The following is a 23,509-nucleotide window of genomic DNA, read 5'->3' as shown; positions in this document are numbered from 1 at the left end:
CCCTAGCTGGAAGGAGACCATGCATATTCCCTCCGAAGGGCTCTGGACCCAGCTTCTCCATGGGGGGCACAGCGGGGGCAAGCTTGTCACCACATGGACGGTTGTCCTGAGGACCAGGGAGAGGCCGGGTGAGGAACGCAGAGCCTCCCGCGTCCACCCTACCCAATGGCTCTCTCTCTCTCTGGGCTTTGACAGTGAGTCCCTGTTGCTCAGTCCTGTTACACCCGTCCTTCCCTGCGGAGTGTTCACAGATGGAGGGGAACAGCCCGGGGGGTAGACTGTGCACCCGCTGGGACAGCAGCCACCTCCCTGTGTGCCGAGGCAGGCTGATGCCCCCACAGACGCTGATACATGACCCCAGGGCCCAGGCCATTCTCTTTCCAACTTTCTCTCTCATTCCCAAGGGCTCTGCTGCAATGACGTGTAGCTGGCAGGCCGGAGCAGCTCCAGTCTGGTGTGGGGTCAGAGGAATTCGTTCTCCATGGTCTGAAGCGTCCCCAAATTCATTTGTCAGGCTGAGGCCACGTCTTGTCATTTGTCTTCAGGGTTTGGGGTTTGAGATGACTCACCGTATTACCTAGGTCGGCAGTCCTGCGAGAACAGCTTTTCGCAAAGAATAAAATGTAGAATTACTCTAGAAATACACGGTGAAAGTCTTCTGTCTCCACGTGGGCAGCCTGTGAGTCTTCAGAAACTGTGACGTACAGTATCAAAAGGGTGACGTTGCCTTTGGGGAAAAGGTCATTACCTTTCCCTGAGAGGCTCACCCACAACGGGCCCTGGAGGGTCCGAGCTGGTGTCCCCCCGCCCACCCCAGCAGTGCCCGGGGCTGTGGCGCTGGCCGTCTCCGAGCCCATGTGGCAGGATTTGATGATTAGGTGCTTTCGTTTCAGTGTTTGGTTTGCCTTTTGCAAGTGGCCTCTCTCCAAGACAGGCAGCGGTGGGAGGGTTGATGAGGGCCCGGGGTGACAGGTGCCTGTGAGGGGACACTGCCTGCGTCTGTCAGGGGCTCAGTGACCCAGAGCCAGGCTTTGAAATGGGCAGTTTCAACTGTTAGGTATTTGCTTGGAGTGCATTTTTGTCAAGCTGCCTCTCATTTAGCACTTGTTGCAAGAAAATTCTTGCTCTGGGCTCCGTTGTGTGCTTAGTGTTGCTGGCCCTTCTAGAAAACCTTGTTGGTGACCGAGCCTGCCTCTGGGACCCTGATGGTCTGCCTCACGCACTGACCACGCGGCCGCCACGTGCATCCTGCTGGGGACCTTGTGAACCTTGCGCCTGTTGTGTGTCTGCGTCCTGGCGCTGGTGGCCAGTGCGATCCGTCCCCACCACACAGGGTTACTAGCTCTCAAGGGCCTTGTGTGAAGGACACGAACTGGAGAGCCCTTTCCTTCTGAAGCTGGTGACCTCATGAGCGTGGCCCCAGCCGCAGGGTGGATGGAGTCTGCAGAGTGTCTGGTGGTCCCGCCAGCCTTCCCCACACGGTCTGGCCTACTCTCCTCTCCCTAAAGGAAGCTTTCATGAGCCGCTTAAAGATGGGGTTCCTCCTCCCTGGACCCTGACCTTGGACCTAGCTCCCCTGTGCTTACCTATATCTGGGCCTCTTTCGGGATTTTACTGGGTTTTGATCAGGGGATACAGACAAGGGGCACGAAATCAGCAGGTGACAGAATTCGAGAACTTCAGGTGTAGCTGAGGTTACAAGCAGCTGAGAGTTTTCTCGAAAACCTCACAGACAGCCGGCCCCGGAGAGAATTGCCTAAGGGACCAAGGGAGGACGGGGTGGGCGGGGGGGAGGTTGTGGCCAGGCCCTCGGTGTACTTGTCCACTGCTGGAGAGAGGGAGTTCAGTGCGAAAGACAGGAATTACCACAACAAAGCACTATGCTGGGTTTAGGTGTTCATAAAAAATGCAGAAATCCCTTAGAATGTTTGTTTTGTTGGAAGAGGACGCTGGGCACCAGCATCTTTCCCGGCATGAGCAAGGAGTCCCGCAGCAGCACCCGCTGACGGCGGGAGAGGACCCGAGAAGCTGCCGTCCCCCGGCGAGAAGGCGGACGGCCCGCCGAGGCAGGGGTGGATCTGCCTTTCCTCCACCATGTTGTTCTACTGGGGCCTCAACCCATCGGCAATGCCACCTGCCCTGGGGAGGGGGATTGTTACACAGTCTCCTGACCCAGGCGCTGATTTCTTCTGGAAACATCCTCACAGACACACCTGCGGTAACGTTTTACCAGCTGCTCGAGCCTCTGCTAGCCGACAGGTGAAGGGAACCCGCGGCCGCCAGCAGACTGCAGGGACGGGCCTCTGGCTTCATCCCAAAAGACCTGGAGGAACTGACGGGGCCTCCTCCTGGGCCTCCGGGGTCACCGCCATTCGGGTCCCCGTGATTTTCTTAGCATTTCTCAACATACGACCTTACGATCTCGACATATGACCTTAACCGCAGACAATAAACCAGAAGAAATGTGGAGCAGTAGATCCCGGAGTATTACGTGTTTTGACCTCAAGTCTCGGGGTGTCCACACAGGTGCCCTGGGCGACCCTGGGGCGAGTCGGAGGGCTGGATCCCCCCATCTGTCTCCCATCACGGACACCACCCCTCCCCCGCCCAGCCTGGGACCAAAACTGCCTGAAGGGCAGGCTGTCAACTTTCTGGGACCAGAGTTCTTATCTGTCACTGGAGGCGTCCCCGTGTGTGTGGTGCAGGGCATGCACGGAGGCCCAGCCTGGACAGAAGGAGCTCTGGGGCTTCTGGGCTGCCACCAGGCGGGACAACAATCAGGAGACGCCCACACCCTGTCCCCTTGGCTGGGCTGAGCTCTCAGCGGCCAGGACGGGCCCCCCATCATAGGGAGTGGCCACAGCAGCATGCTGGCCTGCCCCGCACCTGCCCTGTCCTCCCCGGGGTTTCCTAGCCTGGACACTCAGAACAACAAGACCTGGCTTTGGCTGAGCCCTTGCGATGTGTGCGGCCCTTCTGCTGGAAGAGAGGGGAGACCTGCTTAGGTCACCGCCGGGGCCGCGTGCGACTGTGGCCTCACGTCATCCCCAACAGGACGGGTGACAGACGCGCATGATGGTGGTGGAGCCACGACTTAAGGACTTCCGTCCCTGCGCCCAGCTCTGCTGTAAGCTTTCCTCCTGCGTCATTCACAGCATTACTTGACGAGACCCCGCCTAGCATGGTCTACGCGTTACCCAAGGGGTCTCCACGCCATAGCAGGAAGAGAGGACGAGGAAACGAGCTGCCATGACGGAGGTCACACAGCGATAAGACTGTGAAGAGCCTGGAAGCCGTGCGAAGGGACAGTGAGCGGTGACATGAGGGCCACTGCGCTGGACGGCACGGGGCACAGGGCCGGAGCTAGGCTCTCTCCGGAAGTGCCTTCTGGACAGACTTGAACGCAGTGCAGGGACGAGCCCTGCGAAGCTCCGCGGGAGGAGGACCGAGCAGGGGCACGGCAAGGGCGAGGGGTCCCCGTAAGCTTCACCGAGACGTGTGTATCTTTTTAGGGCGTCGTCTGAGTCCCGGCAAATACACGCGCTCATGTAACCGCCAGCGGCACAATCAAGACAGAACATTCCATCGTCGCCAAGAGCTCCCCAGTCCCCTTCGTGGGGAGCCCTCAGTCCCGCCCTCCTGACGCCCCAGCCGGCGAGCTGTCCCTGTGGGGGGCACTGCTGTCACAGAGACCAGGAGCCCTGTCTTTCTCTTCAGCGCCGGATGGGGGTCCGTTGTATGACCTTTGTCCATTGGATTGGTCCGTTTGCCGGTTTGGGGGTATCTGCGTTGTTTCCAGCTTTGGAGACGGTCCTCAAGCTGCTAAAAGCACCCACGCACAGGTGTAATGGTGTTTTTCACTCTGCTGGGGTCAGAGCCCGGGGGGGGGGGGGCTTGCTGGCTGCTGTGGTCAGGGTGGGCGTAGCTTTACGGGAAACTGCCGAACTGAGAAACCATGGTTTCAATGTTTAGACCTTAGTCTTCACCACAGCGGCTTGGGGGAGGGGCTGTCCTCACCCGACCCTGCAGGTGAGGGCACGAAGCTGCCCTCGGGTCAGGCAGCTGGCTGGGGGGCACGAGGCTGGGACCGGGCAGATCTCAGGAATCGGAGCTCCACGCCCTCGCCTGATGCGAAAGCTTCCCTGCCCGCCGGCCTCTGCCGGGTCCCAGGCGGCCTACCTCTGCTTCCCCGCCGCCACCTGCCTCAGACAGCCCGGCCCGGCCTTGGTGCCGCCCCTGCCCATCGCGCGTTTTCTCCCGAGGTGATGCCGTGTGGGCTCTCCAGGTGGCGTGCTCACTCCCGTGCGGCCTGGGGCTGCCGTGTCCAGGAACGGCCTGCTTCTCTTGCTGCGGGCACCCGGCAAAGCTGCTGGTCTCCAGCAGTGGCCCCATGGGGCAGGAGCCCCCCTGTTACCCCCGCCCATCCGGCTCGCTCCTGGCTACTCCTCTCCCAGGCCTGGCACCAGCCCAGGGACACAGCAGTACGCAGTGGTCACTAGTGGTCAGCTTGGCCTTGAGTTTTCGCTGTGCAGCAGCAACCCCTCCGACACCCTCCACAGAGACACGTTCTCCTGCGAAGGACACGAGCTCATGCTTGAAGATCCAAGCAGTAGACCAGAGCAGACGGTGAATGGAAGGTTCCTTGTTCCTTGAGGTTTGCCCCTGCAATTAACAGTGTCTGCGCTCGGTCGTCGGGTTACCAGCTCACAAACCTAACTGTCAGGACGGCAGATGTCAATTCCTGATCGATGGACCTCAGAGAGCGTCCTATTAACTCCGCTGGAGGGGAGAGAGAATTTAGTGTTTTAGGACCTTCCTTTCTTCCTGACCCTCTACTTCTGGGTTTTTGACTTGTAAAATGAGAAGGCTTTTCCAAGGGTTTGATTTATGCTTGAAAAGAGTGACTTGAATCCATTTCTCGATGTAGCATCTCAAGACAAAGTCTGTGGGGTCTCGACTACAGGAAACAAGGAGATAGTGCGCACAGATGGGCTCGCCGCCTCTGATTCCTGTCAGGCTGGCGTGTTTGTGGTATAAGGAGACTGAAGCCGCCGTTGCTAAGTGTCCTGTGCTTTGGGTTAATTCTGAAAACGCACTGACCCAGCGTGAGGGCATCACGACGTCGCCAACGTTACCCGTGCAGAAGCCAGCTCCGGGATGGGGCGCCCAGGGAAGGACATAAAAGGCCATGTAGGGAAACCCCGGGCGCTCGGACGACAGGGGTCCCCGGGGGGTGGATTCTTCCCTTCACTCGGTGGTCTGCCCACCACCTTCGGGCACAGAGCCTGCGTCAGGTTTGAACCACGACTCCCTAAGGTGCCTGGTTTCTCCCGGGCTTCCTGGTTGCTGTCAAGTCTTTATTGTTGCTGCTCCTCCGAGATCGGAGGTCTCTACCGCGTCTTCTGGGACGAAGGCCAGCTCAGGGTCTTTGAGTTCCAACTCGTCTGTCATCCACATGACTTGCTCTCCGCGCACAGTCTTCACAGAGGCCCTGCCTGTCTGCAGCCCGCCTCCTCACCTGCTGTGTGGTGGTCAGCTTGGGGTTTTTCTACTGTGCACCCAAGTCCTACATCCCCCCCACCTAGTAGTCCACGGTTATGGCCACAGAGCTGTGCCTCCCGAACAGAACTTCATCATCTTGGGAGTCTCTGGGGCATGCGGTGGCTGGCACGCTAGCGGGAGCCCTGAAAGACGGCCGGCGAGCTCAGACGACGTCATCTGGGGAGGGTGACGGGGAGGAGAGGGACTCTCAGCTTCAGGGCTGGTGTGGCCTGGAGTGGGCTCTGACGTGGTCACACTTCTGACCCATGTCGGCGTGTGCAGGGACCAAATCTCCCTGCCCCGGAGTGCTCCCAGGCGGCTGTGCGGAGGGAGAATCCTGGAACAACCTCCCCCCCCGACACACACACATAGAAATATGCACTAACACACACACACGTTTAAAAACTTTTACTGAATCACTTCAAGGTATTTCAAATATTTTCAAAAATATTCTTAAAGTAATACCAGATTATTATTCAATGGCATCGATACTATTTAGTTCACATTCTATTTTCCCTGTCTCCAAAGTTTCTGCTGTGTCTTCCTCTTGACCTGGAATCTGATCACGGCTCCCAGCAAGCTGCCCCGCCTCTGTTGTCTCCGGCCCTGCCTGCCTTTCTCTGTCCTCATGACCTTCGGAGCTGGCTCTGTCACAACAGTCCACACTTGGAGTGCGCGTCTCCTCCCGGTGACGGCTGAGAGGATGTCCCTGTGCCCACACCAGGGGGCACATGGGAAGGGGCTGTGAACCCACTGGCTCGGGCAGGGGTGTCGGCCCCTGTGCAGGGAGGAGCTGTCCTGGAGTCAGGGGCTGACCTTGTTGTCTGAGGCAGCTGGGGGCACGGAGGACAGCCCCATGGTGAGGAGGTCTGCAGTCCGCCTGTGCCTGTTCCCAGGGTCCCATGCTGTCCCACTTGGCCAAGTGCTGTGGTAGCCCTGCCAGGCTGATGACCATTGAGGAAAGCCACTGTGAGGGGCAGGTATCTGGGCGGGGGGAGGTGTCCGCAGAGGGGGTAGGTGACCGTGGGGATGACAGGTGTCCACAGAGGGCAGGTGTCTGTGGGGGCAGGGGTTTGCAGGGAGGACAGGTGTCTGCAGACGAGGTCGAGGAGCAGGTCCCACTGAGGAGAGCTCAGGGTGTATGTGGGAGTGGGACTCAGAACAGGGGCCTGTGGCTGAAGCCCACTGAGGAAACCAGGGGACATGATGGCCCTGAGTGGAAGCCACTGTGCAAAAACCCGTGAGCTCTGGGCTGTCACTTGGGAAACAGTGACCTCCTGTGGGGCCCGTGCTCCAGCCACACTGACAGCAGAGGCCGCGACGGGGCCTGGAGCTGTTCAGACCTTCCTACTTGCACATCCGCACCCCAGGATGGCTTGGGGTGCAGGGAAGGGTGTGTGGACTCAGCTTCGAGGAGCTGTGCAGACTGGGGGCGATGCCACCTTCACCTGGGAGTAGATGACCGAGGAGGGCCGGGGTCTGGAAGGCTGCTGGCCGGTGGCCGGGCCGTGCGAGGGCAGGTAGGTCCGGAGGAGCCCGAATGCGGAGTTTGAAGCCGCTGTGGGAAGAAAAGCAGCACTCAGCTGGTCAAGTTGGCCCAGCCCTCTGGCCCGGCCTCACGCCCCCAACGTCCCCGACCCAGCCTGAGTCCCCTCCCCGCCCAGACGGCAGCATCCCTGTACCGCCAGGGCCCGTCCCGAGACCCCGGCCTCCAGCAGAGCCCGGCCTCTCCTCGTCTCCCGAGAGCACGGGAGTACGGTGCTAATGCTTGGAGGACGGTGGGAGAAATGACACCAGCCCCTGGGGTCAGTGTGAATTGGTGAGTGTGTGTGTGCGTGTGTGTATTTTCCAATGTCCGTCTCGCGTGCCGGGTACGGTCCCGCCCGCTGTGAATGGACACAGAAGCCCACGGACCTGTACTGGGCACATAGGACCTTAACGCATGTCGGTGGACGCTAGGTGCTGTGATTGCTTTTACACACTGTCCTGATGGAGCGGACCGGGGCATCCGGCAGGCGGCTCTCTCCTGCTGGCCTGGCGGGACCATCCAGGCTTTGCGACTTCAGGCCGTCCCCCAAGGTCCTCGGCCTTAGTTCCCTCATGTATGACCCACTTCAAAGGAGGCTGTGAGCGCGAGAGAGCCCCTGTGTGCGACAGGCGAGCCGCTGAAGGAGCATGAGCACAAACACGCTTCATTTCCCTTTGTACGAGAGGACTGGGAAACCAGAGAGGGAAGCAGAATGGCTAAAATCACACAGCACTCCTCGCAGGGCACCAGTGGAAGGGGGTCTGCCCCCGGGCCCGTCTCCCTTGGGCAGGAGGGAGCGGGGCTGGGGCCGTTCCTGGCTGAGCGCCCCCCCACCCCCCCGGGGAGGACAGGCAGAGCCAGACCCCAGCAGTGAGTCATCCTGGAGCGGCTGGGACTGCATCTCCACGTCTGCTCTCTCAACCCCGTGGGTCAGGGTGGGAGGCAGAGCCTGGCCCCGAGACGTCCGAGTCCCAGTCCCTGGAACCCGCGACTGGGTGACTTCACAGGGGCCTTTGCAGACGCAGTTAAGGTAAGCACTTTGCAATGACAGATTATCCTGGGCTCTCCAGGTTGAGATTTCGGGAAGAACTTTCCCAGCTGTGCTCAGAGGGAGACCGATTTGGACAAATGATCAGAGGGACACAGCACAGCACCTCCCACTTCGAAGACAGAGGAAGGGGCCCTGAGCTGGGGGGAGGGCTGTCCTTAAGAAGGTGGAAAGGGCAAGAAAGTGCTTCTGCCCCCGGAGCCTCCAGAAAGGAGGGCAGCCAGGGCAGACCCTCAATGTGAGCCCGGGGGGGCCCGGGGGGGCCCGGGGCTCCAGCACGGTAAGATAATGTATCGGTGACATTCATCATGACAACAACAGAAAACTGACGGAGGGAGCACGGGAATGCTAGCCCGTGTTCTATGACAGGAGGGAAGGCCACGGCCTAACAAGGCAGGTGTCTCCTGAGGCCGTGGGTGGGGGATGGAGAGCGTGGCCTGTACGGTGGGGCCGGGGACCCCCGCAGGGCAGGCAGGTAGCAACCCCGCATGAGGGCGGCTCTGTGCTCCTTTGGCCCAGAGCTGCAGAAGCTGCCCGCTGCACCTTTGAGTCAAGAGTCGCGGGTCTTACCTGCATGTCTGTTCCCCTCCTGAATCCGCACTTCCGAGTACATCACGTCTCCTGCTTTAGGGTTGACTGAGAGAGAAGGCGCAGTTTGAGAGAGCGACAAGGGCCTGGCCTCTTGTCCGAGCGAGTCCCCAGCCGGAGCTTGTCCTCTGCACAGCCCCGTGGTCCCTGCCTGCCTCACCCCTGCCTGGACCAACCCTGGGGTCCCTGCCCGGGTGGGTGTCGTTGGTCCTCACCGTTGCCGCCCACCGGCTGCAGCTCCAGCCAGCCTGGAACATTGTAGTAGGTGGGCTCTTGGGGGTCCGAGTCTGAAGGGCTCCTGCGAGACAGAAACAGCCACGTCTCCCAGCAGCCCTGACGAAGCAGCTGTGGCCACCACTTCCTGCTGCCAGGTCTCTCTACCACCGGGTGGCCGCCAAGCCCGGACGCAGAACCGACCCCACACCCGAGGGTCTGCTGTTAGGAGCGATCACGCTATAGATCACGACGTCTGCAGACTTCATGGGCACCGGGTTCATAGCAGGCACTGTGCTAATGTTTATACAAATATGAAGCTGATTCTGTCATTATCCTCTTTTATAGATGGAGAACAAGAGGCTTCTGAGAGGCGAAGTGACTTGCCCAAGACCACGCGACCACGAAGGACAAAAGCCAGGATTCCAACTCTTAGAGAGACCAGGATCTCAGAGAAATCGGTCATGATCAGGCCCAGAGGAGCTCTGCGTGGTTTGGGTGCTGGGGCCATGGGCTTGCCCAGAGATGGACTGTGAGCTGTGACAGGGCTCCCAAGGTTAGCCTCTGAGATCCAAGATGGCAGCCCCTTCTTCATAGGCAGTGCCTCTGGGTGGCCGGTCATGTGACTCCATCTCTTAGGATGTCCCCGGAGCAGCTATTAGGTTGGTCATGGCCAGAGCTTTGCAGGCTGACCAAGTTAAGACTCGCTTAGGACACAGATGGATTCAGTCTTGTAGTGGTCACTCAGACCACCAAGGCAACAGGGGTAGAGAAGTACGTCACTAAATTTTATTTAGTACCTCTTGATGCAAGAAGGCGTATGTGGCTAAGGTGGTAGTGAGACCGTCCTGGCAATTGCCTTAACATATATGCCCAGGGAAACAGTAACATGAAGGTCATACAACCTACCTATCACACAACATGTCGCACAACCCAGCAGTGACCAGACCTGGTTCATTTTTATCCCCTGTGGGCATCTCATTAACCACACACAACACAGTCTGGGACATACCTGGAGGGGTCAGAGCTCAGCCTTCCTCCTGCAAAGGAAAACAGAGGGTCACTGGGGCCAGGAGAAGGGGGCCTTTCCAAGGGACACAGGTGCTCGGAGGGTCACGAGAACCTGTCACGGGTGAGTGGGACTAGGACCCGGCTCTGCTATGCCCAAGGGAGTTGGCAGATGGGGCAAGGTGGCTGGCCGTGGCTCGCGGTGGGGCACAGGTACACCCCGGAAGAGGATTTGTCGAGAGCAATGCTGCGTAGCTGCAGGCGGGAAACAGGTCTGAGCAGCTGCGGAAATACTGCCCATGAAACAACCAGCAAGTCATCAGGTCCCACTGGGTTTCTGTTCTCGCTCCCATTTCTCGGTCTTTCTCCTCTTCCTCCCATTCCCTTGGGGCTTGTAAGGGTGCAAAGGGAGACATGCCTAGGTTTGTGATGTGGATAAAGTCTGCCTCACGGAGGCATCTTCTGTGCACTGGGGCTGTTTGGGCAACTCTGTAAAGACGAATTCTGGGGAGGTGGGCGGGGAAGGTGGGCACTGGGACTGTGCAGGGGGAGGAGTTGCTGAGAGCTCAGAGGTGCTTACGAAAGCAGCAGGAGCCTGAGGGGAGGGGGCGGGGAGGGCAGGGACTCAAGCGAAGCTAACCCACCTGCTCTCCTGGGCAGTCGGCAGTACAACAGCAGAGCCATGACCACGAGGCCCGCCACGCTGAGCAGGCCCCCGGCCACGCCTGTGGCAATAGGGCCACTTCTGCTCCCTGTCAGCCCTGGAGGGGAGACCCCGCGTGTGAGCTGGAGGGAGAGGCTTGTGGTCTCGCACTGCTCTGACCCCTGGAGCTGATGCCGGGGCCTGGGAGGGAAGAAGAATCCAGGCACCAGGACTGGGAGGCTAGACAGCCTCCCGGAAAATGGCTCTGCTCCTGGGGACGGGGCTCATGTCTGCGGCTGAGGCCGGGCTGGAGGGCCGGGCTGGGCGGGGCCCAGGGGTGAGCATCAGATCAGGGATCCTCCTTGGCCTCTGCTCCCACTCAAGCACTGTCCCTTCAGAAACGCTTCAGAAGAGGACCACATGGAGAACTCAGCTCTGTGTCCCTGTCCCTGAGAAACCGTGCCCAGCTCACGCATGATGAGGATTATCAGAACATCCTTGGAGAAGACAGCTGTCCACATCTGCGACCTGGGCACAGGAAACCTACCTGTGACGCTGAGGGTCACTGCCTCGCTGCGCTGGGCCCCCAGGCCGTTGTCGGCCTCACAGGAGTAGTTTCCAGAACGTTCTGCGGTCAGAGAGAGGTTGAAGGACACTCCTCCTCCAGAGGGGGCCGAGCTGTTCCCCAGGATGACGTCCCCGTGGTAAAACCGGTACCGGATCGGGGGAGAGCCGCTCTGGGCCTCACAGCGAAGCTCCACCACGTCTCCCACCATGGCCTGGGTCCCAGGGGCCCTGAGGGTGAGGACGGGGCGGGACGCTGGGACTGAGGGAGACAAAAGTGAATATATAAGTTCCTATTTCTAACATATTCGTAAACGAGCAGAAATCATAAGTGGCAGAGCTCAGACTTCAACCTTGGATTCAATCTCTTAGATGGAAACTCCTATGACAGACAAAACTAATGACCTTCATCGACAGACACACAAAAATACCCAAAAATACCCAGCAGAGAAGTGCGGGAAGGTGTGAATTGCTGAAAACATCAAGTAGTCAATAAATAGATGAAGCGATGATTGTTTCTATTCCTAACTAAATATATACAATAAACACACCCACCAGCAGGGCAAAGCCTGAAGAGACAGATAATACTCTTGGGCCTGTGGACAAACAGACCTCACCACGCTCTGGAGGGACGGTGGATTTGAGACACTTTCTCGCATGGCAATAATTGCCTGATTTAGAATGCACATCACATTTGACCCCACAAATCTACCGGGAGACTGCTTCCTTTAGGGATACTGACGTGAGTTAGGCAAAAGCATTTGTGCAAGGATTTCTGCGGACGAATTCTTATAATAGCTAAAAACTAGAGACAACCTTGTTAAGTGACTAATGAAATACAAGAGACATCCAAGATGTATTTTTTTATGTGATAATGCAAGTTGTAGAATTACATATAACCTGATTCTACCTCTGTGAAAAAAGGTTATATCTCTATGTTTATAATATATTTGAATATTTCTAGAAAAATACCCACGACTTCAGCAACTTGGGGGTGGATATTTGGGGTTTTCTACATAGACTGTCATGTCATTTGCGGAGAGTGGAAGTTTGGCTTCTTCTTTGCCAGTCTGGATGCCTTTTATTTCTTCGGATTGTCTGACTGCTGAGGCTAGGACTTCGAGAAGGTATTATGCTAAAAGAAGTAAGTCAGTCAGAGAAAAACAAATACCATACAATTTCACTCCTATGTGGAATTTAAGAAACAAAACAGTGAACATGGGGGAAGGGAAGAAAAAATAAGATGAAAACAGAAAGGGAGACAAACCCTGAGAGACTCTTAACTCTAGGGAACAAGGAGGTTGCTGGGGTAGAGGGAGGCGTGGGGGGATGGGGCAACTGGGCGTTAAAGGGCCATATGATGTTGTATGCGACCGGTGAATCGCTAAACTCTGTCTCTGAAACTAATACTACATATGTTAACTAAATTAAATTTAAGTAAAAAATTAAAGAAAAAAAGAAATATACCCATGAGACTCTCTTCTTTTCTTCCCCATGAAAATATTAACAGTGGTTCTATCTTGGAAGTATGTGGACGTGAAGGTGTGTTTGTTCCTGCAGGGAGGTTGAGACCTTCACTTTTCATATTGTCCCTTTTGTGCCATTCATTTACTCATCATGAAGATTTATGTCTTCCTTCAGAATAATTGCTAAAAACTCGAAAGTTGAATACCCACCATTTGCATTGACATGTTTGGAACTGGAAGGAATTATGCTGAGTGAAGTAAGTCAAGCCGCGAAAGACACGTACCATGTGGTTTCACTCATACGTGGAACGTAAGAAATAGCAGATAGGATGACGGGGAAGGGAGGGAAATCCGAAGGGGGAGAATTCAGAGAGGAAGACAAACCAGGAGAGACTCTGGACTATGGGACCCAAACTGAGGGTTTCAGAGGGGAGGGAGATGGGGTAGCCAGGTGATGGATATTAAGGTGGGCATGGGTTGTAATGAGCACTGGGTCTTATAAACAACTAATGAATCACTGAATCATCAGAAACTAATGAGGCTAACTGAACATAATAAAAAAATAAATTACAATAAAAACTCAAAAGTTGTGTGAAAATACAGCCATAAAGGAATGTCACAATGCAGACTCAGGTGAAGACCTGGGTAGACCCATCCTTCAACATGGCTTTCCTATTGCCAGCTACATGTAAACTGGCTATTTTCTACCTCTAAACCTCTCTTTCCTCTCCTGCAAATTGGGGATAAAAGTGGTTTCACTGGTTTATCTTTAAGATGAAATGAGATATTACATGCTAAATACTAAGCACAGAGCCTAGTACAAGTAAGGACTCAGAGATGATGATGATGATGATGGTGATGATGAAGGTGATGGTGGTGATGGTGGTGGTTATGGTGGTGGTGGTGGTGGTGGCGGTGGTGATGATAGTGATGGTGGTGATGGTGATGGTGTTGATGGTGATCATGAAGGTGATGGTGGTGATGGTGGTGGTTATGGTGGTGGCTACGGTGCTGCTGGTGGTGGTGGTGGTGTTGATGGTGGTGTTGATGGTGATGGTGATGATGGTGGTGGTGGTGTTGATGATGGTGATGGTGATGATGATAGTGATGGTGATGATGGTGGTGGTGGTGTTGATAATGGTGATGGTGATGATGGTGGTGGTGGAGGTGGTGGTGATGGTGATGGTGATGTTGGTGATGATGATGGTGATGATGGTGATGGTGGTTGGTTATGGTGGTGGCTATGGTGCTGGTGGTGGTGATGGTGGTGATGGTGGTGGTGATGGTGGTGGTGATGATGGTGGTGGTGATGGTGATGATGGTGATTACCAGAACACTCATCTCAACTGCCTTTTGCATACTTTTGCTATACCCCAGTTCTCCCTAAATGGAGTCTGGAGGTTGGACCAGCCAGTAGGGGCCATCGCAACAGGTTCAGAGCTCACAAGTAGCAGATTTCCTTTGGATATAATACTTAATGTCAAAAGGTCAGAGGGCAGTGTAAAGATGGAGGGATTTGGTGGAGGGCTGGCCGATTCCATCCAGGCCATCTAACTTTCACCTCTCTGTGCGGGTTTCCTGTGTCCCCATTGCTTTAAGAATCATTTTGTAAACAGGACTGGCTTTGTCTCCCGAAGGGCTATGCACAGACTTAATGTTAATACAGAGTTTTTAATATGAAAGTTTGAGGCATGTTTATATTTATGGTAATAAAAGAAGCATAAGAGTAGAGGCTTGTGAGGGTCAAAGAGAGAAAAACCTTTCTGACAGAGGCATAATACTCCATAGTGTATATGGACCACATCTTCCTTATCCATTCGTCCGTTGAAGGGCATCTTGGTTCCTTCCACAGTTTGGAGACTGTGGCTGTTGCTGCTATAAACACTGGGGTGCAGATGGCCCTTCTTTTCACTACATCTGTATCTTTGGGGTAAATACCCAGTAGTGCAATTGCAGGGTCATAGGGAAGCTCTATTTTTAATTTCTTGAGGAATCTCCACACTGTCACCAACTTTTCTATCAACACGGATGGGACTGGAAGAGATTATGCTGAGTGAAATAAGTCAAGCAGAGAGAGTCAATTATTATATGGTTTCACTTATTTGTGGAGCATAACAAATAGCATGGAGGACAAGGGGAGATGAAGAGGAGAAGGGAGTTGAGGGAAATTGGAAGGGGAGGTGAACCATGAGAGACTATGGACTCTGAAAAACATTCTGAGGGTTTTGAAGGGGCGGGGGGTGGGAGGTTGGGGGGACCAGGTGGTGGGTATTAGGGAGGGCACGGATTGCATGGAGCACTGGGTGTGGTGCAAAAACTATGAATACTGTTACGTTGAAAAGAAATAAAAAATAAAGAGAGAGAGAGAGAGAGAGAGAGAGAGAAACCCAGACAAGGGATGGCTAAATTTTTTTTTGGAGTAGAGAGACATATTTTCAAAGTTTAGTAATTTCTCTTTCACAAGCATAACTACAGATCAGTCTAGAGTTTATGGCCTAAAAAGACTTTGGATGTCTAGTGAGGTGTTTGGATCCCATACAGGACGAGGGACCTGGGCTTGAAGATGGGGCAGGATTCCTGCCGGCAGGAATTCCCCGGGGTTGGGCTATCTCACCAACAGTGGGGGTGTCAGAACTCCCCTCTGGCTGCTGGGGAGAGAAGGCGTGCCACGCTTGGTGATGCTACTGTGGGCGGGACCAACCTACCTGTGACGCTGAGTGGCACTGTCTTGCTACGCTGGGCCCCCAGGCCATTGTCGGCCTCACAAGAGTAGTTTCCAGAAAGTTCTGCGGTCAGAGAGAGGTTGAAGGATGCTCCTCCTCCAGAGGGGGCCGAGTTGCTCCCCAGGGTGACGTCCTCATGGTAAAACCGGTACCGGATAGGGGGAGAGCCGCTCTGGGCCTCACAGCGAAGCTCTACTACATCCCCCACCACGGCCTGGGCCCTGGGCACCCTGAGGGTGAGGACGGGGTGGGACACTGGGACTGAGGGAGGAAAAATAGTTAATCATCAGTTTCTACTGTTGAAGTATGTTCCTCTAGAGGAGAGAGCTTTCAAACTGGAAACTGTTTTCTGTAGCTTTCAGGGACTTTGTGACACTACTCAGAACCCAGCTGTAATTTGTGCGGATCTGAAGAAACAATGACATTGGTGTGGTGCTATGTGTGGCACCGGGGTTGGGTATGCAGCTGCAAGTGTGTTTGGGGAATCTGAAAACAAAGATTCAGCTGACTTCTGGGAAATCAAAAGATAATTGGGGAAAAGGAGAAATCGGTGCCATCAAAAGTAGGAACAGGAGAGACCTGTTACTCACGCAGCCAGGGATGGCACTGAGCGTCTGGGAGGGAGTAAGGCGTCAGTGAGCCGGGCCTCTGCTGGGGTCTGAGGAAGGGGTGATTCAAAGGGTTGAAGGACAGGAGGCTGTGCTCAGGTTATTGGAGCCACGGCGGACATGGCAGTGTGGCTGATGTGGAGCAGATGCCAAGCCACGGTGTTGAGCGGTTCACCCATGTGCACGTTAGAGTCATGGACTGATGGCCGAATGCAGGGTGGAGATGCCAAGTCGGCACTGAATGGGGCATGGCAGGGAGATCAGCCCATGACAGGGCCAGGTGGAGACTGTGCTATGGCTGAACGCTCAGGGACAGGTAAGAAGTCAGAAGAGGACATCAGAAGTCTTATCGCCAGACCTCCTGGTGCCCAGAGAAATTGACCTCCCGAGCCCAGAGAAATTAAAGGGCCAATGGGTGAGTGAGTTGGCCTTTTTATGGATTATCGGCCAGAGGGAACCCCACTTAAATCTCCTGTGAGGTGAGACACACTGTCCTTGTAATTTCCTTTATGGTTGATCATTGTGGACTAGGATGCAGTTGGTGCCCTGAGAGCCTTTGCGTCTATGTTAGGGAAGTTTGGGTCACAGTGGCTACAGCGTTGCTTCTAGGAAGTGCACAGCAAGCAAAGGGAAGGTGCAGGTTCCTGAAAATGCAGACTCCAGAGCTCCCAGATGGAGGCTGTTTGGGCAGTAGGCCTGCTGTGATGTCCCAAGCCAAAGGGTCCCGTGGGACCTCTGATCTTGGCTACTGGGGAAGGTAGGGGCACGGTGGGCCCAGTTATGCTGCAGTTGGGGTGGTCAACTCACCTGTGACACTGAGTGAGGTCTCCTCGCTGTGCTGGGCCCCCAGGCCATTGTCGGCCTCACAGGCATAGTTTCCAGAATGTTCTGCGGTCAGAGAGAGGTTGAAGGACGCTCCTCCTCCAGAGGGGGCCCAGTTGCTCCCCAGGATGACATCCTCGTGGTAAAACCGGTACAGGATCGGGGGAGAGCCCCTCTGGGCCTCACAGCGAAGCTCCACCATGTCTCCCACCACGACTCGGGTCCTGGGCGCCCTGAGGGTCAGGACAGGGCGGGACGCTGGGACTGAGGGAGGAAAAATAAGGTAGTTGGCATCAGGATCTTTTCACATTTTCTTTATTTTCATTTTTCAGAGATTACCCCTGTAGAGCATTTGTGGCACGTACTAGATCTTTCCTATGTGTAAGAACACCGGTTCACACCAACAGTAAGCACACACGTGACACACACACGCACACAGTCCTGGTCTCCAGCCGGGTTTTCCCCTCAGCAGCGCGTCCCGAGCCTCCTTCCACGTCACTCTTACGGGTGTATCTCCCCCACCTTTAGAGACCAACTTCACCTGGGTGTAATTTGTACACAACAAAAGGCAACCCTTTCAAATGTACAGTTTGATAATTTGGGGGGGAATACTGCTCGATTAGTTTAATAAGCACAAATCCTTCCAGTGTGTGGATTCACCGTAGTGCACTGGGGGATGCCCTGACCGGGAAGTCCTTGTCCTCCTCCTGCAGATGATGCCACGGGCCACAGTCCTGCATCTCCACCCTGGCCCATGTGTGCCCATGCTGCTTAGGATAAATTCCTAGGAGTGGGATTTCTGGGATGAGGAATATGAACTTCTCAAATAAGCATATATTATGCTTACGCTACATTATTATTCAAAAGCTTTGGGCCGGTTTGCATTTGCACTAAGGGAATGTAAGAATTCCTATTCCCACACTCTCACTGGTGCGAATCATAGAAGTGCAAAGGCTTACTTATTGCTCCTTCTCTACTCCTAAGCCTCAACTCCACAGTTATTCCCTCTGAACAGCTCAGTCACTGCCTCCTATGGGACCCTGTGGTCTAAGACTGGGTGTTTCCAGGGCTGCTGGTGAACTACAATCCATTGATGAGAAGTTACCGCCTGTAAAGGATTCAGACATTATTGACAAAGCAAAAGATTTGAAAACTCTTAATTTTTCAAAATGTATCCAGTCAAGTCTTTTCTTTGGTTTTCTGCTACGAAATAAGGATCATAATCACGAGAGACGTGTTGTTCTTTTATTTCTTCTGCTCCCTTAGAACAACTGCCTTTTCTTTGTTACATGTATTTTTTACCTTTTTTGGCACTTTCTGTAACCATAATTCTCACAGTTGATTAGCCTTTGTTTTTATTTCTGAACCTGAGGTTGTCAGCCCTATTTATACAATATTCTCACCTAAGCATGTGTTAAGAAATATCGATTCTGAGGTCACATCTGAGAGATTCTAAGTTTAATTGGTCCAGAGAGAGGCTTAGTAATGAGCCTGCTTCAGAGCTTCTAACTGATTCTCTGAGCTGAGCTCCAGCTGCGGAAAGATATTCAGTGCATGCATTTTGTATCACATTGAAGTAAGTTTGAGTCCTTTGTATCAATTCCTAATTTGTCTGGCTGGTTTCTGTCATCAAGTGATTTTTTTAAAAAAATATTTTATTTATTTATTTGACAGACAGACATCACAAGTAGGCATAGAGGCAGGCAGAGAGAGAGGAGGAAGCAGGCTCCCCGCTGAGCAGAGAGCCCGATGTGGGGCTCTGTCCCTGGACTCTGAGATCATGACCTGAGCCCAAGGCAGAGGCTTAACCACTGAGCCACCCAGGTGTCTCTCATCAAATAATTTTTTAAAAAGGGTTTAATAGACACTACGTTCCCTGGGTCCCTGCATGTCTGAGTATGACTTGCGGATTTGGTTTAGAATTCTCGGTTCTCTTTCCTCTCTTCGAAGTCCCAGGACCCTGGGATCATGACCTGAGCCTAAGGCAGACGCTCAACGACCAGGCGCCCAGAACACTAAAATTTCTTAAATCATCTCTTTACATCTTTACATCTTTACATCATCTCTTCACACTTTATATTGGGGAAAATGCCTTCTTTTGGTCATTCTTGATTTCCATGATTGAAAACAAGGGTTATCAAGGAGACAGAGAGCCTTCACATCCACAGGCTCAAAGATAAGGCCATCCGTACCGAGACTCACGCGTTCCTAAGATCAGCACATCACCCATTTGCACACTCAGCAGCCGCCATCTCCAGCTGCACTCACGCGCTGACTAACACCCACTCCCACAGCCCTCAGGGTGCCTCTCCAAGCTCCCCCATGAGCGGCGATGGAGCCCGTCGTGGTGGTGCTTTCTCTTGCTGGGACAGGTAAGTGAGCCCAGCTTTGCAGCCCGCACAGTTTTCCCCAGCTGTCCTCTCTGGGTCTTTGACTGGTGCCTCTCCTACCTTTCTTCCAGAGCATTATGAATTCCTGGCCCTTGGGTTCCTGTTCCAACTCAAATCACAGAACTCTGGGGCTGCCACGGACACTAATTATTGTCTTATCTAACTGCCAATATAAGGTGAAAACAGTAGGACGAAGAAAGTTTAAATGTTTCGCCCAAATTACGAACCAATGATGTTCATAGCCAGAGCTCGCATTCAGGTTTTCTGACTCATACTTAGATCTGATGACCCAAATGTTTTTCAGGCACCCTGGCTCTTTCTAGGAAACCTCAGAATCTGTGCTATGCCTCTAGTTCCCTAAAACAAGCATTTTCTGAAACAGACTTCCTATGTGTCAAGTCACCTCCGTACTTTGTTAGGCTAATGGTGGGCAGTAGCCTGGCCGTGGCCTTGGTGGGTGGTTAGACCAGGGAGAGCTGCTCACTGTTTCGGCAATGAGCCACCCAACATTGGCAGCCCAGGCAGAGAGTGGAATCCAGAGCGAGGGGTCCCACCCAGAAGCTGATCCGTCGACGCGGGGAGCTGCAGAAGCTGTGAGTCAGGAGAAGTCATGAGAGAGGGGGGGTGGAGTGGAGGACGCCCAGGAGCGACAGGGATGATGGACAGGGACCCGAGGAGAACAGCTGGTGGCCCGGGAGTCCCGTGACGGGAGCGTCTAGCCTGTCGCGTGTTAACATAACCTGCTTTTGAGAAGTAAGCCCTATTCTGAGACATCGCTCATCTCTTCCGTGGGTCTGCACGTGTTGTGCTTCTTGTTTTACGCACTCCCTGGCTGTCCAGCCAACAAGTCTCCCGCCTCTGGGGACGCCCTGTCTCTGTTTCCTTCGGAGGGGGAAGGAGGCCCTCAAGGCCTCTCGGTCATTCGTCAGCCTCTCGGAAGAGCCGACGCACCAGTGGACGGCCAGACTCTCACTCTCTCGTAAGCAAAGATCCCAGTGCAAATAGAAGCGACTTCACTCTGAACATGACACCGTTTTGGTGGCTACATGAGTCACCATGAACTGTACACCCCCGATTTGTATACTTTTCTGAATGTGTGTCATACTTCAACACAAACTTTAAAGATGTAATACCGTAAAATGAAACTTATTTTAAAGGGTTGGGACACAGCATCACGGAAACCCCAGAAAGCCCTTCCCCCTTCCCTCGTCCACCCTGCTGTGAGCTCTTGAACCTCTTGGGAACCCTGGAGAAGCTGAGGGCTCGCCTGCGACTTGTCCCCCTGACTGTGCTTGTGGCTTCATGAGCGTATGTGTTAGTGGGGAAAGCAGGAGATGCTTCTGTGCATTGAGTTAAGAAAAAATGGTCTTGGGGACTGAACCTACAGGGCAGGAGAAAATAATTTGAGGGAACGCATTCATCTGGCAAAGGCTGGGGAGTATGTTGAGCTACCGGGGTTCTGGCTGAGCCAGGGCTGGGTGAGGGCTGAGGCCCAGGCAGCTGGTTCTATAGAAAGGGAGCTGCCAGGGCCACCAGGTGGGTGGTGGGGGTAGGGGGGCGGCAGGGACTGGAAGGTACATGCAGACTTCGGAAGGGGCAGTGTGAGGGGCGAGAACCGAGTCACCTCCCCTGACTTCAGCCACGAAGTGCTCAGTGCAGGTGCAGGAGATTGCAGACGAGAATAGAGTCCCTGGTGTGCCGGCTGTCTCGCCACTTACCGCATGGGGCCTCAGTTTCCTCTTCTGTAAAATAGGGACACAAGAGTAGAAGACGAGTGACCAGTAGGCATCCAGGGCTTACCTGTGACAGACAGGCTCTTGGGGTCACTGCGCTGGGGGCCAAAGCCATTGTCCGCCGTGCAGAAGTAGGTCCCGGAGTGCTCTGCAGTCAGAGTAACACTGAAGGAGTCTCCTCCTGCAGAGGGGGCCGAGCTGCCCCCCAGGGGCACGTCTCCGCGATAAAACTGGTACAGGATGCGGGGCGAACCTCTCTGGGCTTGACAGGAAAGCATCAGCCGGTCTCCCTCCACAGCTCGGGGTCCGGGAGGGCTGAGGGTGAGGACAGGACGAGACACGGGGACTGAGGAGAGAAACGTCAGTCAGCAGTGCTCCTCTGCATGTCCGTCACGGGCCAGTCTCAGCCCTGCCCTCCACGCTGGCCTTTCCCTTTCCCGTCACCCACAGCCCCTTCTCCACAAACACCCCCCTTGTTAGGTGACCTCAGTCCCATTTTCCAGTGTACATGATGCTCTTGGGGAAGAAGTTTCTTATTTTGCTGCTGCCAGGCCCCACGCTTACCTGTGACCCTGGTAGACTGCCTCTCCCCTGCCCAAGAAGGGTCCTCCCCGCCCCCCCCCCCCAGTCCAGCTGCCTCTGTCTGTCCCAGATGCAGATGCTCTCGCTGGACTGGCTTCTTCCAAGTTCCACTTAGATGTGTTCCATCCCCTGCACGCAGGAGAATCCACAAACACTAACTACCAGGTCCGTGTTCGCTCTTCCCGCCGGCGCCTTTCTCCCTGGTTCTGAGGACCCATCTCTGAAGGACGGGGCTACACTTACTGTCTCCACTTCTCTTCCTCCCACTTCTTTTTCTGTGTGCATTGAGACCTGCTTTTTATCCCCACCGCTCTATAAAGCGGGTTTTCTGGGTCGGTGATGATAATGGTACTATAGGGCTTCCTTGCGCGTGCCCGGTGTGTGTGCGTTTGTCTTAGGTGATCGCAAACAGAGGCACGCGAACCGTTACTGAATTGCCGAAGAGTCCTGTGGGGCAGGCGCGCTTATGGACCCTGTGGTACGGAAGAGGAAGCTGAGGCCCGTCGCTGTAGGTGGTGAGGCAGCCGGCGTGCTCAGCACTCCGCTCTCGTCTGCATCCTGCTTCTGCATGCGGTGCTTTGTGGCTGGACTCAGGGGCAGTGACTCAGTCCTCGCCTCTCACCAGCTCTCAGCTCTGCTTTGCCTGAACTGGCCCCTGTCTTCTGCTCAAGCTGTCTCTTCCCTTGGTTTCCGTGGGACACGCGGACACGGCACCTTCTCTGCCAGCCACGGTTCTCAGGGGCTTTCCCCCTCCACGGGGCTGGCCTGGGGTCCGGACTGGCCTCTCTTCTGGGGCCTCTGCTCTGATCCTGGCTGCTCCCCACACAGTCTTTTCTGCCATCCATGCTCACCTGCAGTGACCCTGCACTGACCCTCCCAGCGCGAGGCTGTTCGCAGACCCCAGAGCCCCCTTCAGGATGAAGCTCTAGTGTCCCCAGGTCCCGGCCCTGGACCACTCCCTTCCTTCCCGCAGGCCTTCAGCACCTGCCCCTGCCTGGGCCACAGCCTCTTGCTGTCCTTCCCCACTTCCCATGACACACTATCCAGCCGTCAACTCGTGCGCAGACTCCCCCAGAATCCTCTCAGGAGAGATTGGGGTGCCTTCTGCGCACCTACAGCCCAGGTACTCATAGCCCTTGGACTGGTCTTGCCCTATTGCGATCCACACCTTCTGCGTGACCCCAGAACTGTGTGCCCAGGCCACACAGGCTGGCCTGAGGCGTCCGTAGGTGGAGCGCAATCCGGCCCCAGGGCCCTCCTGCCTTAGGCGAGCAGAGGCGCCGTCACGCAGAGCCTTCCACCCGGGAGGGTGCTCCCGGAGATGCCACTGGCTGTGCCCTCGGCTGTCCGGTCTTTCCTCTGAGGGTCCCACAGGACTCCCGGGTCTATTTCCTCATAATGTTTTGTGCATCTGCTGCGGGAGGGGCTGGATTCAGGCTTGTCTCCGGCCTGGCTGTGCTTTTTCTACAGACGAGGAAAGGGAGTCTGCTCTGGTCCTGAGCCAGGACTGGGCTCCGCACTGGTCCGGGCCCGCATCCTCCAGTCCCCGCCCCCCAGCACTGCGCCTGGACTCTGTTCTCCATGGACAGCACAACGCTCAAGGCTCCACGGAATCCACTTTGTAACGTGGACACCCGCTTTTGTGGCCTCGGGGCCTGACGCCGGTGGGCAGGCCGAGCCACCTCGGCTCTCCGGGCCCCCGCGTGGCCTCCCGCCTGACGGCCGGAGCCATCTGGCCGCACACCCTGTCAGTCCTCACATGCCTGAGCGGGAGGGGAGTCTGTGGGGAACCTCGCGTCCTGCTGCCGGCCGTGTGTCTTTTGTGGCTCTGTACCCCACTGCGATCAATATGTGATGTTAGGTGGACAAGAAACACCTGCGAGCCCCCGGGGACTGATTCTGTAGTTTCTGAGAACACCGGGCAGCAGGCGAGTCACAGGACAAGTGGTGAGAAAGAGGAAAAGTTCTGGCTCCTCAAGGGTCTGGGCGGAAAGGAGGTCGCTACCCTGCGCCAGTGGGACGCGCAAAGACGGGGCAGCCGACCCCAGAGCC

General features: G+C 55.2%; 1 protein-coding gene across 6 annotated transcripts in view; it reads right to left on the bottom strand.

The window, feature by feature from the left end:
• Positions 1–5,934: 5,934 nt before the first annotated feature.
• FCRL5 (Fc receptor like 5) overlaps positions 5,935–23,509 on the bottom strand; it is a 32,888-nt gene continuing 15,313 nt past the window's right edge. Inside the window, exons 7-16 of one of the 6 annotated variants that reach the window (XM_082703147.1) lie at positions 21,129–21,221; positions 20,943–21,023; positions 16,738–17,016; positions 15,305–15,583; positions 11,117–11,395; positions 10,571–10,687; positions 9,931–9,958; positions 8,921–9,003; positions 8,688–8,753; positions 5,935–7,099 (exon numbers count right to left, since the gene is read on the bottom strand). In XM_082703147.1, the coding sequence (XP_082559273.1) occupies positions 6,945–7,099; positions 8,688–8,753; positions 8,921–9,003; positions 9,931–9,958; positions 10,571–10,687; positions 11,117–11,395; positions 15,305–15,583; positions 16,738–17,016; positions 20,943–21,023; positions 21,129–21,221 (1,460 nt within the window). In that variant the 3' untranslated portion in view covers positions 5,935–6,944. Of the gene's footprint in view, positions 7,100–8,687; positions 8,754–8,920; positions 9,027–9,930; positions 9,959–10,566; positions 10,771–11,116; positions 11,396–15,304; positions 15,584–16,737; positions 17,017–20,942; positions 21,222–23,509 lie in introns of all 6 variants that reach the window. The other 5 variants (XR_014304021.1, XM_082703146.1, XM_082703150.1 and 2 more) reach the window with 5 other exon arrangements.

Source organism: Mustela nivalis (genome assembly GCF_964662115.1).
Source record: "Mustela nivalis genome assembly, chromosome: 16".
Classification (NCBI taxonomy): domain Eukaryota; kingdom Metazoa; phylum Chordata; class Mammalia; order Carnivora; family Mustelidae; genus Mustela; species Mustela nivalis.
The sequence above is the reverse complement of the archived record's forward strand: the minus strand, read 5'-3'. Positions and strand labels throughout refer to the sequence as shown.